At 30.3% G+C, this 15,536-nt stretch overlaps 2 protein-coding genes across 3 annotated transcripts; one reads left to right on the top strand and one right to left on the bottom strand.

The window, feature by feature from the left end:
- Positions 1-161: 161 nt before the first annotated feature.
- Positions 162-8,174, bottom strand: LOC105196706 (striatin-interacting protein 1). 2 transcript variants are annotated; one of them, XM_011162769.3, is made up of 12 exons: positions 5,967-6,056; positions 4,829-4,945; positions 4,484-4,767; positions 4,232-4,410; positions 3,844-4,157; positions 3,553-3,769; positions 3,099-3,253; positions 2,792-3,036; positions 2,377-2,604; positions 2,131-2,302; positions 1,830-2,034; positions 162-1,749 (listed from the first exon to the last, which is right to left on the bottom strand). In XM_011162769.3, exons 1-12 carry the CDS (start codon positions 6,054-6,056, stop codon positions 1,484-1,486), a joined length of 2,472 nt encoding a protein of 823 aa, XP_011161071.3. In that variant the 3' UTR covers positions 162-1,483. The 2 variants fall into 2 exon arrangements, with proteins under 2 accessions (XP_011161071.3, XP_039303056.1); XM_039447122.1 differs by lacking the exon at positions 5,967-6,056 and adding an exon at positions 7,990-8,174 and having other exon boundaries at positions 1,484-1,749.
- Positions 8,175-8,393: 219 nt separating this feature from the next.
- Positions 8,394-13,069, top strand: LOC105196707 (protein wntless). Its single transcript, XM_011162771.3, has 12 exons — positions 8,394-8,665; positions 9,392-9,576; positions 9,669-9,774; positions 9,838-9,962; positions 10,067-10,216; positions 10,320-10,497; positions 10,580-10,707; positions 10,808-10,813; positions 10,889-11,050; positions 11,156-11,383; positions 11,465-11,618; positions 11,763-13,069. The coding sequence occupies exons 1-12, from the start codon at positions 8,560-8,562 to the stop codon at positions 11,861-11,863; spliced, it is 1,629 nt and encodes a 542-aa protein (XP_011161073.1). The 5' UTR covers positions 8,394-8,559; the 3' UTR covers positions 11,864-13,069.
- Positions 13,070-15,536: the final 2,467 nt, after the last annotated feature.

Raw genomic sequence — 15,536 nt, 5'->3', positions numbered from 1 at the left:
TTGTATACTATGATCACTGTTTTCAAGGTTGATTCTAACAAATGATAGAATAAAATTCTTTTCTTATCTAAAAAATTACATAATACTAAATTAATATCGTTATATTGTTACCATATTATAATTACCGTTTAAAATAGTTTAATCTGCTATGTTCATTTTGGCATTTTTTTATATTTCAGCCTAACTAACTTGTACTCTTACACTGGTCAAATTCTGCATTAAACACATCAGTGCAAGAACAAATCTAGTACAGCCACAAAAAACAAACCTATAACTACAGAAATTAAATTATATACTATTGTGTACTTTGTGCAGCCATGAAGAACATATCTATAATTATAGAAAACTTGTCCATTTAATATTGAAATTATCTTAAGATCAAGATTGCGAGGGAATGTGAATCAGTCTTCCTATTTATATCAGTTTTATTAAATCTTGACACTCAAAACATATGTATGATACCAGTCGTGGCATGCTGTACAAGTGTCTTTGATAACATAAATTATACAACATTAGAGATCTGTGTGTGAGATTGCTCTATTGCGTAACTTACGTTAAATAAATAAGAGAAAATTTGACTTGTCATATGTGTATATATATCTATATTGTGGAAAAATCTTATTCTAAGTGTACCAGGTAAGCAGTAGCCGATCATCTTGCATCTTATTCAGCGCTAAGTTTTGCAGCTCAACATAATCCTACTATTTAATTCCTTAAGATCAGCTATACATGAATATATAAATACAAATTGATGTCATAATTAACAATAACTGAAGATATATATATATATATATATATATATATATATATATTTATGTATAATTTATGTATACGTAATAATTATATACTTATATATTATCAAATAGTGCAGGCTATAAGGAAGTAAGATAGTCTCTGCACACATACATCAAGGTTCTCTTCATTGTATATATTCACAGTGATGGAAAGGATTGAGAGGTCATGTAAAAAATATATAAAATGTAGGAAATTGAATTGTGGCATACCATTTATATGCCTGTAAATTATGATAACAGCTTGATATATGCAAAACTGCTACAGAAAAATGGTACTTTTAACAGCAAAAAAGCAATATATTTTATTAAAATGTTCTAAATTTCAATATTCTCATATATATATATATATATATATGAAAAAATTATATATTTATTTGAAATTGACTGTCGATAATGATAGAAAATGGCTACAAGCACTATGTTGCACAAATTAAATATGAAAGAAATTTGAAATGTTTTACGCGTGTCATCAGAAAGTCTTTTTGTTAAACATTTTCTAAATTAGGACCATTCATCCATCGCGATATCAAATGCAACTTGGAAATTTTTGCAGTATCGATATGGCAATGTTTTTTCGCTTGAACACTTCTCACAATGGTATTGTAATTCGTAAAAATGTCGCAATTCTATTCAGGTCTATGATTTAAGGAAAATTCACGATTCACATGCGCTTTATATTTATATGAAATTTAAATTTCACACGCCGTGGGATCCAATAATTCATCCCAATTAATACTTCTTTGAAATACCTCCTGTTGTAACCATAATTCATAATGTTGCTTAAACTCCTCAGTCAATTCCACATTTGCACCGAGTACGGACGTTACTGATGCGTCAACCGGTTCCATTTCTTCGTCCCTCGGAATATTAGAATATCTTCGATTATTAAACTGATCAACGCATGTACGTAGCTCACACTCTTCAACTTGGAAATCCCATGGCCGCGCTTCTAAGTCTATTTAGTAATTTAGAAACGTTATAAATTCTCTACAAAATCTCATTAATGTAAAGTATTAAATATTACAAATTTATTACCATTGCCGTATGCCCAGTCATCATTTAAGCGATGTCGAACTTTCGCATAAATGACACTAATAGTTTTCATATTTGTCTTTCTCCACTGCCGTCCGAGATATTTCGTTTGCATCTTCAATAATTTTAAAACATATAATTGCATCATTGCATGTCTGACTTTTAGTGTGCGTTTTAAAATAGGTGCTGACTTAAAAACGACTAACATCTGCAAACATAAAAATACACCAGATATATATTTATTAATCTTCATTAAATTATAAAATATAATATAAAAAATTAATATTAATAAAAGTTGATTTACCATTATCCTACTGTGTTTCCATTTGGTTAATTTGTTCAAAATTCTTAATAAATTAATACAAGAGAAAACATTTCTCCATGAAAAAGATTGACTATGGCCGATTTCGAGACTTTCAGTAGTTAATTCCGGCTGATCACCAATGACACACATAGGAAAGTCCAAAATAGGAATACTGTTGTAATATAAATTCATTAATTACATATTATGACACTTGAAATTTTTAATCACTGTCACATTTTTACTTACATATTCTTCGCCTCAATGTACGCTATAATGTTCTGATTTAAAAATTTCAATACAAGAGGTATGCAATTGGCAAATACTAAATGCTGCGACATAAATTCGAATTGATATACGTGATTCAGTTTGAAATGCTTAAGCAACAGTAATAAAATTGCAGAAACGGCTTTAACAATAATTTCCTTATGTCGGTTAACGTCGATTCCTAATTTCATCGATTGCAGTACCGTCATTCTAAAACGTTATAATTTAAGTATAATTACACGTAGAGTAACGCACATATTAAAATTCATATTTAACAAGTAGCAATATCAGTTAATGAAAAAATCCTTAACTAATCAATTATATTCAATATCTTATTTTTTTAATTTTATATATATTATATATTAATATATTACATCTATGTTGCATTCATACTTACGGCATTTCCTCCGGCAACACATCAGCCAAGATATTAATACTGTCTGTCTTAGCTTTGCTTGTCGGTGCAGCAGCAAGTAATATCTTCAATAAAGCAATCATATATTGCGGCAAATTCGGTAATATAGCCTGATAAAGAATTTCGGTTGGTGTTTGACGAAGCGGGGGTTCTAGAGTACTCATTGGGTTTCTCGCTATCTCTTCTTCCTTCCTTATCTGAATTTCCGCTAGGGATGTGTACATATGCTAAAATCGTAATTTAGATATTACAATAGTAGATTGCGATACTACGAGTCAACAAAGTATACCTTTTTAAGAGTAGTAACGCCTTCATGAATTGGTTGCGGCAAACCTGCTAAACTCTCCCTATCTCCTTGTAATTTGTACCCGACAAACTTCATTCTGGCAACTTCGAGAAAGGTGTCCACGTCCTTTTGTCTCACTTTGGGCGTCCATGGTAAACCTGATAAATAATATTGAATAATAATAATAATAATAATAATAATAATAATAATAAGTTGAAAAGATTGATATGTGAATAAAACATTCACAAGGAGCAAAGTGCCATTTTTCAATCAAAACTGATCTTGGTTCTAGTCAATAGTATTTCTATATCAATTCTTAAATACAATTTTCAGTTCTATATTTAAAAATTGATATAAAAATATTATTAAGCACCAAGATCCACTTCCACCGCGAAAAATAATATTTCTTCTCCTTAAATATTAATATTCAAATATGAGAATTAAAAGAAAATATTACCTTTTCCCTTTATAAGCTGTGGAGTACCTGGCCTTAATTGCGACTGATTATTCTGGTCTTCATAATATGTTTGATTCCAACCGCCAGGTCCACCAGGACCGAGGAATACAATCAGTTCGCCATCTCCCTCATTTGCCCCAGTATTATTTGGAGGTTCTCCTCCTTCGTATTCCATCCCCAAGCCTGGATCATCTAACGAGCTTTGTTTCATCAAACTCTAAAAAATATTAAACAATTAATATTTGTATAGCAACAAAATGATCAGAGAGTTACTTTAAATCGACGAATTACCCTTCGAAAAGGTCGATTGTTTCTTTTCTGATTTTGCGTTTCCAACAAATCAGCCGCGCTCATAGGCGGAGAGCTAGCTCTCATCGTCCTAGCGACTTCGATAGTGTCTTCCTGCTGCGTATCGAGTCCTGCCTCTTCACGATACAACTTCTTCAATTCTCTGAGTGCGTCAATGCCGCCAAGAGAGACTAAGATCAGCTTCCACAAAAGCAAGAGAACCTTTTTCATAGGAAAATGTGGTGCCGAGCCGCTGCAGAAACACGTTACCATGCCGAGGAGTTTAACGATTAATAGTTCTTCTCCATATGGATTTACTGCGAAGAAAATAGTCATTTTATAAAGACGGAATTTTGCTTTTAAAATGTACTTTATAAACGCACTGACTTACCAAGATCTTCTTTAAAAGCTTCAACATTGTCTTTATATTCACTGTGCTCAATATTTTTTAACTCTTCTCTCATAACTTCTGTTATAACGTACAAAACGGACAGAATGACTCTTAAGTCTATCGAATCAGCAAGGCTAACAGCCAGCTTTCTCATTGCCGAGGTAGCAGTTGTGCTATTTCTACAAGAATTATTCAGTAGAAGAAAAATAATAGGAATTTTAATATCGCGCGCATACGTACGAAAGAACCTACTCAATCTCAATGTTTAGCAGTTCAACAAACGCTGGAAAAATGCCAGCTTCGTAGAGTAACATTACGTTTGTCCTAGTCCAGTCTTGTTGTTCCTTGTCAGACTGTACCTCAGCCCAACAACCCTGAGCTAAATAAAGAATGCAACGAGCCGCTTTCATCCTGAGCTGTTTATTGGAAACTTCCAATTGATCCAGCAACTTGTAGATTATTGATCTCTGTTGTGGTCTTGTCAAGTTTTGCCACCATGGCCGTAAATTGTACCATTCCATCTGATCCTCAAATGCCTGAAATTTGTAAAAAATCACTTAATCCATTCTTTTCGTACTCAATAAAATTGAATTGTACCTTAAGATTAAGCTGCAACTCATACTGCTCCGTGTAGCTGTACAACTCAGCAATTTCATTAGAGTGTGTGTCAGTGTCATCGTAAACAAATTCTAGATCTGTAGTTCTGTTACTTTCCTGAAATAGTAAAACAATAAGACATATGTTAAGTAGTTTAAAATTATATTAGATAAATTGGTAGCAAGAGCTACTTAAGTGGTATAATTTTTATTTCTGCTGAAGATAAATATTGTTTAATCTATATTGAGTTAACAATTTGTAATTAAATATACAATAGTACCTGAATCACGGAAACATTGTGTTTTTGTATTCTATAAAAAATTTCTATAAATTTATATCCATAAATATCATCGTTGATTATTTGTTTATTATCATTTTAAGCATAATTAAATTAAAGAATAAGATATATAAGATTTTATGAATGCTTTTCCTTAATTTTTAATTTTAAGATGATTTGTGTTATCAGAATGTAGAATAAAATTCTATTTATAATTTTACTTATATAAATGGTACAATATAAGAAATACTTAAAAACTTGGAATTTATACATATATAAAATACATGGCACATAAATTATAAACAAAATTCCATTTTAATTTAGACAATTTATATATGTATATAAAATTCACTTTGTAGATTAAAAATCTACTTTTGAGAATCTATAATTCTTAATTCAAAATTCAAGATAGAATTCTGTTCATAATCTTATGTCATAGTACAATAAATGTTCAAAGAATAAGAATTCAGGGCACATAAAATTATAAATAGAATTCTATTCTAAAGCTTCCTTTGATCGATCTATAATTCATTAAAAGCTCTTTTCAAAGAATCAATAATCCTTGTCAGAACTTAAGATAGAAATCTGTTCATTTTACATCCTAAATGAAAATATTTTAAGGATCGGAATACATACATGTATCAAAATCTATTAAAGTTCATAAAAATATATATCAAATTAAACAGAATTTCATCCCAAAATCAACGTTTTTACCCGATCATGAAGTCTTTTAACTAGAATTTATGGATACTAGCGATGGACAGGTTAGGATCGCGGAATGATCGCTGATCTGGTTCACCGTCGCGTTTTTACGTTAAGCTAAACGAGTGCTCTTCCAGAGACCGCGATCGTGCGACTCACGTCGGTGCAGGTTCCGCTCCGATGGAAGTAGACGGGGAGAGGATCACGCTTGCCGTTCCCGTTCGCGTCCATCGCTACGTCACACAACATCTTTCGTGACGGCTGGTATCAGCCTCTCCTCAGACCATCTCCACGCCTACACGAGAGAAACGCTTTCGGCCCGGACCAGTGTCCGCGTTACAAACCGCGAGTCCTTTGACATTTACGTCGGCCAGCCTCTGTCTCGTACAGCGACGACGCGGATTTCACCGTAGGCTGTTTGTTTCCCCGCTTTTACGTCACTCCCTAACCCCGATCTGCGATCAACGGGAATACGAGCGCCGGACCGCCGCTGCTTCGCGACTCCAAAACTCCAAACTCCGATTCCTGCTTGCGATCGGACGTGTTCGGAGATGCTCGGTACACTCGTCGTTTTCCCGCCTCGTCTAAAAATGCGTTCTCCAGCGTTTTCCTCGTACGAAAGCTTTTTACGATTATAACTTACGAAACGCAACTTATCGAAATAAATCATGAATCTTTTATGCAACGCTCAAATACGTCCGTATGCTAATATTACTGAGCAATGGCTATGCTTACATGGTATATCAGGATAAAATGAAAAAATATAAATTTTAACTTTGATTATCCATTTATAAGCGAGGGCAAAAATAGGATATTTTATTATTTATTGAAACTTAAATAGGATTTACTCGTGACCATAAAACTTTTTTACCTTCAATAAAAAGTTGAAAGAATTTTAGATGAAATTTGAACAACTTATAAGTGATCCATCCAGCTTTATTCTCTTCTTAAGATGTTTTATTACTTTTCGTGATTTGAAAAGAGTATATTTTATTTCAACTGCAGAAAATTTGTGAAAAGGTATAAATAAAATATATAAACCTCTTATAGTTATACATTTTTTACAATTGCTGCACTTTAAATTAGTGCATACTTAATACATATCGGAAATTTGAAGAGGAAAATTTAATATGAACTTAAAAAAAAGATAAATATAATCTTCTATCATGCTAATTATTCTGGTTGTGACTGTCTGAAAATGCAACTAGCAAGCTTGTGTTTTGTAAATGAAAGAATTTGGAAATGTTTTCTAAGTAATTGTACTCGTACATAATTTTATTCTTAAATTTTTATCACATGCATGTATTTTACGTCTAACGTAAACTAACCTTTATTTAACAATAATAAAAAAAATACATAAGGAAAGTTATATGACGTGGAAAAATTGTATAAGAAAGAATGGAATAAAAAATTATATAATACTAAATGAGAAATGAACAAATATACATTTTTTTCTTCTTACATAATTTTCCTTGTTTCTTATTTCTTCATTTAAATTTTAATACAAATATAAAATAAATAAATATATACTATAAAGAATGAAAAAATTATGAGAAATAAGAAAAATTATAAAAGTATATTATATGTGGAAAAATTATGTGAAAAGGTAAAATATATTTTCTATACTTGTATTAGAATCTGAGTAATAAAACAAACTGCACAAGAAATATAAAAACTTATAAAGGAAATATTTTAAAAAACAATGTACAAACAGAAATATATATTCTATATTATTTATATAGATTTCTCTACATTTGCATTCAAATCTAAATTAGAAAAATTATATAAGAAATGGAAACAACTTATTTAAAACTAACAGATATATATATATATATATATATAGTACTAAAAGATATATATATATATATATAGTAAAAAAAAGATAGAGATGAGAATGAAAAAATATATGATATTACGTGAAAAAAGAGCAGTATATATTTTCTAAGATATTTCAGGACAACACATGACAAATTCAAATTGGCGTACACAAGCAAGATTGCGCTACTACCATACAGACTCTGCTGCGATTGTAACATTCCTGCATTCCTGGCTTCTGAAAACACTCACAAAGATTGTATTCGTAATGAAATAAAGTATACACATATATTTGACATGAAATCAACAGTGAGGAGCAAAATGCATTCAATGGAGTTCATCCACAGTATGCGACTGGTATCCTTACCATGTTTAACCTAAAATTAATCTAACAGGAAGATTTAACGAAGAACGTTGTCAGCGTTTCCCCATGCGAGTGTCAGTCAGAACGTTAAACGCGATCATCGTTGACACGAGCTTCACATGTGAATCCGACGAATCATCTGGCATACGAGCGAGGAGCGACTGTGATATTCTTTCTCTCTTTGTTATTTTTACGTCTCACGAATCACGAAACGCGAGAGCCGAGCCGAACGGAGAGAACGGGGTGTCTCGTGGTGAGCCGAGGGATCGATACGTCGTTAGCGACGTCGGGGCGAATGCGAGAGCTCGATACGTCTCGAAATTCGAAATTTCGCGAATGCCGCGAGCCTGCTTGACGGCGCGAGCTCCGCTCCGCTGGAGCATCGCTGGCTTGCGCTGGCTGGAGCGGCTTCCATTTTGAGGGACCGATCCCCCCGGCTCGCAAACACGAGTCTGTTGTCGCCCGCGTCCCGTGTCATTTCGCTCGGTGTGTGCGTCTCAGCGTCTTCGGTGAGTGCCGAAGATCAGCCACGAACGTGGACCGCGGAGTCGTAATAACGGAAAGACCGGCAAGATGCAGGGCACCATAATCGAAAACCTGAGCGGCAAGAAGCTCTCTGTGCTGGTGATGCTGCTCATAATCGCGCAAATAGTCTGCTTCCTGATAGGGGGTTTAATCGGTGAGTAAGAATGTCACGCACGTGGATTCGCATTCTTAGACGCGTTTGCATTATCGTTATCCATGTAATAATGAATTCACAGCATATAAATGCGTAAATATACCATGTCCTATTCCAGCTTCCTTTTTATTCATTTTATATGCATTTATATGTATCTTTTTTTATTCAATTTGCTATTTACATTTTTTGTTATATCTGTGTAGCCCATTCATTTCTACAATAGGATCAATTATTAATACAATAATTTTTTAATAAATGTTGCGATTACATTCAATTGAAATTTTTGTGCTGAATTTTATTTTATTTTTTATGATCTTAGTAAAATGTTCATTTAAGATATCATATATTATTACATGGTGCTATGCATTTTTGTAATACATATAAAATTAAGTTAGTAATACATTGTTACTGTACAACTGCCTCTCATTAGTTATGTCAAACAGAATGACTCTCTTATTTAAGATGGTCTTAAACATAAAAATTGATAATGAATAGCGTTAGAGCACAAAACATTGTCTTGAAATTATAAATTAGTCATTCCTCTAAAAGCCTTGCATTTTAACCTGTAAAGCCCAATATGTACAATATTAGATTTCAGACAATTTACAATTTTCATTCTAATTTAAATTTAAATTCTATTCATAATTTATGTAAAATTATTTTATATATATTAATATATTATTTTATATTATTTTATTGAAATATATTTGATGATGTATGTTTTAGCACCTACACCTGCCAGCAGTCAGAACATTCTTGGCACACCATGCAAAATCATTAGCGTTAATGATTCTCATGATGAAAATAAATGGTTTTATCCAAGAGGAAAAGGTTCCTGTTCTCAAGTTGACCTGCATCAATTTAGTTTAGACATTCATCAGCAAGCTTATCAAGTTGTATACACATTTCAGGTATAATTTATAAAGCCATGTCCAATTAGTAGCTATATACAAGGAAATTTTAAGCTACAAAGATTTAATAAATCTAATATTTTGTTTTTTAGATGCCTGTGCCTCGGAGCAGCATGCAGCTTGATTATTCGAGATGGCAGCAAAATTTGATAGGTGTTTTACAAGTGGATATATCTTATACCAGTCAGATAGAAATTGGTAATATATCTATTGCTATTAAAATTTGTGTTAACTATGATTCTGACTGAATTTTCTTTGTAGCTCCCAGGACGAAAATAACATTGGATGCACGGCTAGCATATCGAAACAAGGGAGATCCAGATAACGCATGGAAACCATATGCTTCTTCTATTGTGGAGAGAATTTTGGACTGTAGCATAGATAAGGTAGATATATTTAATTATATATAGCATTATTAGCGAATATTTGTTTTTTTTTGCACACAATATAGTCATAAATACAAATATATAAATATTATAATTTATTTTAGCCATTGGAGCACTACAATTATAATTGTAGCGTTATGCCATTGTTTGAATTAGGATCTTTATACCATGACTATTACTTGTTGAATATTCGTCTTCCTGCCGACACTAATAAAAATCAAGGATTGGGACACATCGTTGATTTATGGCTCACAGTAAATATCAGAATACAAAATTCTTATTGTAACAATATAAACGACAAATTCTAGTTTTGATAAAGATTATTTTAATGCGTTATTATTTGTGATATTAATCTAGGCTATCAATCAAAATGGAGGATTCACGAAAGTGTGGGTGAGCCTAAAGACCATTTATTTCCCAGTAGTGCTAGGCGTTTTGACTTGGTATTGGAGGAGAGTGTACATGTTATCCAGATCACCTGCTCTTTTGGAGTACATGCTCTTAGCTTTGGGTTCCGCCTTAACGTTTTTAAATCGTATGTTAATTGCTCTATATTTAACTTATAATTTTCCAAGTTTCCTATTTACGCAGTTACCTATAAATTATATCATTTTTAGTGCCATTGGAATATTTAACTCTTGCTTATGATATGCCATTTATGCTTTTACTGGGTGATATTCGACAAGGAGTATTTTATGCAACATTGTTATCATTTTGGCTTGTATTTGCTGGTGAACACTTAATGGTAAGAAAATTGAGTTTTTTTTCTTATTTAAAATCGCTATAATCATTAGCAATAACTTATATTTTTTTTTGTTTTATGTATGCATCTTGGATTTCATTAGATTCAGGTGAGTTTTCTTTTAAGTACAAATTTCTATTTTTTTAATGTTGAAAGATACTGAATTTCATAATGTATATTTTAGGAAGGTGAACAAAGCAATTCATTAAAATGTTACTGGCGGCATCTCTCTGCAGTTGGTACTGGTTGTCTCTCACTGTTTGTATTTGATATGTGCGAACGTGGTGTACAATTGAGAAATCCATTTTATTCGATTTGGGTCACTGATCTTGGCACGAAATTGGCAGTATCCTTTTTAAAAAAGCTATCTAGTATATCTAGTGTACATTTATTTTTAAAACAGGTGATTTTAAAATAACTCTCTAATTTGATTTCCTTAATTAAATAATAGTTGTCTTTCATCATCTTGGCTGGCATTTCAGCCGGAATATACCTGCTATTCTTGTCTTATATGATATGGAAAGTATTCATGAATATTAGTGCGAAGAGAGCTGTTTTACCTAGCATGAGCTCAGCGCGACGTCTGCATTATGAGGGTGTTATATATCGCTTCAAATTCTTAATGATTGCCACATTATTATGCGCATCATTAACTGTCATTGGTTTTATACTTGGACAAGTAAGAAATCAATACATTTTAATTCTACATAATGGTATTAATTTATATAACAAATAATTATATATCATTTTTCTGGGTTAGGTTGCGGAAGGTCAGTGGAAATGGGATGAAGATTTACAATTGGAAATGACTTCTGCCTTTTTCACCGGAGTATATGGAATGTGGAATATTTACATTATTGCATTATTATGCCTCTATGCACCTTCTCACAAACAATGGCCAATTGAGCCGTCTGGTAAATATACATTTCTAGTTATAATTATTAAATGTATATTCAAATTTTTTGCTATATATGTGTTATATTAAATTTTAAATTTTATTTTTAAATTCTGCTGATATTGTTATATTATACGATAAAATGGATTATTTTAACTTTCAGAAAACAGTATTAGTGAAGAGATCGAATTTTCTCCCTTGCCAACTGATCCTAATGAGATGCTGTCTCTCACTGCATTTGCGCGAAAAACAGCAGTAGAGTAAAGTATATATTTCTATTTGTGTACATTTTGTAAGAAACAGGACGACATACGGCAAACTTCACTTAGTACTTAATGTACTTAAGTGTTATAAGTAGAATTTGTAAGTAGATTTGTACTTAGATTTCCCATTACTTATTAGGGACACAATGACTGATAATACTCCTATAGTAACAATTTTATATACCAAATTTGATTATTTATTGTTTCCAACGTTTTTTGTACGTTTTTATATACCTATTTATAATATATCTATAATAAGAAAATTATAAGTCATTTCATCTCTATATTCGTTAGTATTTTTCATAAGCATAAGCATAAATTTTGGAGTGAATTTGATAAAATCTGTTTTTTTTTACACTATTTATAAAATTTTATATAGCGTAATGTAACATGAATATATAAATGTAGATTGAAATACAAAGCGACAAGTAATAGTTAAAGTTACGTATTTAAAAATATGATACAAGAACTACTAGAATATAAATGATAGGTGCAATCATGTTATTTTAATATCTTCCTGGAAATAAAAAATTATACTTATAATATTTTCTGCTCACTTAAATTTTTGGAAAAGTATTACACAAACGACAATCAAATGTTTCCGTCGAATCCAACGTTTTATATGGGATTGAGATGAAATGACTTTATATCTAGTAAACAGCAGCTAATCTATAATCAAGATAGAATTTACACAGTATTATATGGATGTATTGTCGTATTGTAATAGAATATAGAATTTATTTCTACAAAGCTTATATGCTAATAGATAAGACATATTTTATCTGCTAATGAATCGATGAAATTTTTATGTTGAGAAAGAAAAGGTTAATGAATTTTTTCTTGACATTTTTTACATGTAAGATTTTTAGAACATTTTTCAGTATTATATGCTTATAGTAGCGATAGTATTTCCGCACTAATCTAATCATTGTTTTATATTAACATGTAAACGTTTGTAAGAACTGTAATTTACATACTTAAATAGTTAATTATTCTTAGATCGACATTAAAAATTTAAAGATATTGTAGCATTCCATTCCAATCTTACAAGACGTATAAGCGTTATATATGTGTTTATACATATAGGTGATTTATTGCAATTAATCAATAACGTAATGAATAGGTTTAGACAATGAATTTATATTAAAATTCGAAAGCATATTATTCCTATTCACTTGTCATATATTAAGCATAAGATGGTGTGAAGAAAAAGTAGTTTTTACTTCTCACACAATTCGAATTATAAAAAAAGCCTCGTATGATATCTTATATTATACATATCATTATTGGGCATTCATCTATCATTTGTAACACAATGCATTCCAAGCAACCCAATTAGATTTAAAGTACGTTTAATAAACGTTAAAAATTAATTTTAAACGTTTAAACTGGAAAAATAAACGTTAAAAATTTTTTAGTTTCTCAAATTATTTAATAAACGTTATAAAAACATTTGCTAAGAACATTTTATAACATTTATTAAAATGATTTTTTTACTTATTTAAAATATCGTTTTTATACAAAATAATTCTATGATCTAATAAATGTTGAAAACATTTAATAAACTTTTTTTATGAAAACGTATCGACTAAACATTTTTTAAATGTTTATTAAACGTAAATGGTTTGCTTGGGATTCGATCATAATTGATAGCATTAGGAATTAATATTCATGATTTATTATGGCATGCATCTTGAAAGTAACAATTTCGTATGGAAAGTATGTGCCAACTTAAGTCTGCCATTTAACAGTGTCGAGTTTTTAATTATATACATTGTTAACATATAAACAAAGTATTAACGCAAGTCTTTCACTTTACAAGGCGTAGTGACTTTTGCACAATTCCAAATTAGATCAAGAAATGTTCGATGACAAAAGGTCGAGTATTTAATATGTCATATTGAAACACTTATTGTACTTAATGTAGACACTGATTATAAAGTAGCATTTTGTAAGGTGCAATAAAGTTTCTCTCCGTATGTCGACTTCATGCTAGCATCTATTAATCAAATAATATATGCGATATATAAATTAGGCATACATAAGTAAAGTTTAGTGAAGATTATTTTACTTTTATAAATAATCTGTTCAAATTATTGTTCGAGCAGCAACCCCGATAATTAGTCCAAGATCTTCTAATAGTTTCAGTAATAATTAACATTGTTTCGTTATTATGTAAAAAAAACATATTGTATCGAAAAAAATTATATTTGTAAGTGATTCCGACGTTATTTTGCACCGTTTTACATTCACCTTTTTATATAATTTAGAAATTTTTATACACTTTAAATAAACGGATTTATTGTAGCCAATTCTGCATTTTACACGACACTAGTAAAACTAGTGAAATAAGTATCTGAATCGCGATTAAGAGGATATTCAAATCTAGAGCGAGAAAGTTTACTTATTTTTGTATATTTAAAAAAAGCTATTACACATATTTTTCTACGTTCTTATATATTTTCTTATACATATTTAGTAAATATTTATAAATTTTGGTAAGGCCAAATATTTATTAGTTTTTATATTACGTAAATTTAAAAACAAACATTTTCAAATCAGATAACACGACTTTTTAAAAAATTAATTACTGAAGCTATTGACATTAATTTTTACAATTATATGTAATATTTTTATTGTATAATATGAACTAAAATTATTACAGTGTAAATTTATTATTTTATCATACATGTTAAATAGTTTAAATGTACATGTATTTTACATATATGCAAAAGTTAAAGAAGGTTTCTTTTTTTTTTTAGAAACCGTGTTAGTCTTTGGCTATATAACTAATTTAGTCAAAGGTGTCAGCCAACTTGAAAAGTATGTTTATTTTTAAATTTAAGATAAAACTAATAAATATTTATCAAAAATTTCTAGATATTTACTAAATATACTAAATAGACATGTAATATTTTATAGAAGAATATGTTTATGCAGCAGTTTTCTTTAAAAAAGTTCCTAAAAATAAGCCACTTTCTTCAAATTTTTCAAAGTGATAACAAAGTTGCATTCTGAAATTCACTGCTAATACTGAAAATTTATAGTATATGTAATATAAATTATAGATTTTTAATAAATATTGGCAGTGTATATTGAAACGTAACCCAGATTGCACAGATCAGTAATAGTGCAATATAAAAATAGCAAAAGTATAAATTCGAAAATTTTTATAAGGAATTTTATCAATCATTGTAAAATGTGAATTATATATTCCTCCTATTTTTTAATTTTAATTTTTATTAATTTAAATCCAAAGGAAAATGTTTTTTGTCCAATTAAATTATTAGAAAAACTTTTATTTTTAAGAAATAGAGATTTAGAAATAAAAGTATGAACATAATGTTCTCATATCCGAAATTGTTTTGTTCAATAGCGATATTATTCAAAAATTACTTAGATAAAACTATGTGTATAATTTGATATTTAATCTAGGTAAATTCAAATTAAATTATCTCTAATTTTATTTAAGATACATTTACTTGCAATTTATATGTTATCTTTATCGAGATAATTTAAAATTGTGTAAGTGCAATACTGATTATGAATATCGGCATATATTTTAATACCTCTGCAACATTCGAAAACGTGTATCACGTTACTATCGATGTTTAAAATTCCCGCCGCGCGCTAGCGATGGAAAATGGCGGCGCGTTATTTGCTCGACGAGTTCG

The sequence above is a fragment of the Solenopsis invicta genome, chromosome 3 (genome assembly GCF_016802725.1).
Source record: "Solenopsis invicta isolate M01_SB chromosome 3, UNIL_Sinv_3.0, whole genome shotgun sequence".
NCBI lineage: Eukaryota > Metazoa > Arthropoda > Insecta > Hymenoptera > Formicidae > Solenopsis > Solenopsis invicta.
The sequence above is the reverse complement of the archived record's forward strand: the minus strand, read 5'-3'. Positions and strand labels throughout refer to the sequence as shown.

What these genes read in the sequence shown, in the direction of transcription:
- LOC105196707 (XM_011162771.3), top strand. Translation starts at nt 8,560, where the DNA reads ATGCAGGGCACCATAATCGAAAACCTGAGCGGCAAGAAGCTCTCTGTG. An exon ending in TCGTTGATTTATGGCTCACA is followed by an intron (nt 10,217 to 10,319) that starts GTAAATATCAGA and finishes ATATTAATCTAG; the next exon opens with GCTATCAATCAAAATGGAGG. An exon ending in ATGGCCAATTGAGCCGTCTG is followed by an intron (nt 11,619 to 11,762) that starts GTAAATATACAT and finishes TTTAACTTTCAG; the next exon opens with AAAACAGTATTAGTGAAGAG.
- LOC105196706 (XM_011162769.3), bottom strand. Translation starts at nt 6,056, where the DNA reads ATGTTGTGTGACGTAGCGATGGACGCGAACGGGAACGGCAAGCGTGAT. An exon ending in AGTTGCAGCTTAATCTTAAG is followed by an intron (nt 4,768 to 4,828) that starts GTACAATTCAAT and finishes TACAAATTTCAG; the next exon opens with GCATTTGAGGATCAGATGGA. An exon ending in GGAAACACAGTAGGATAATG is followed by an intron (nt 2,035 to 2,130) that starts GTAAATCAACTT and finishes TTATGTTTGCAG; the next exon opens with ATGTTAGTCGTTTTTAAGTC.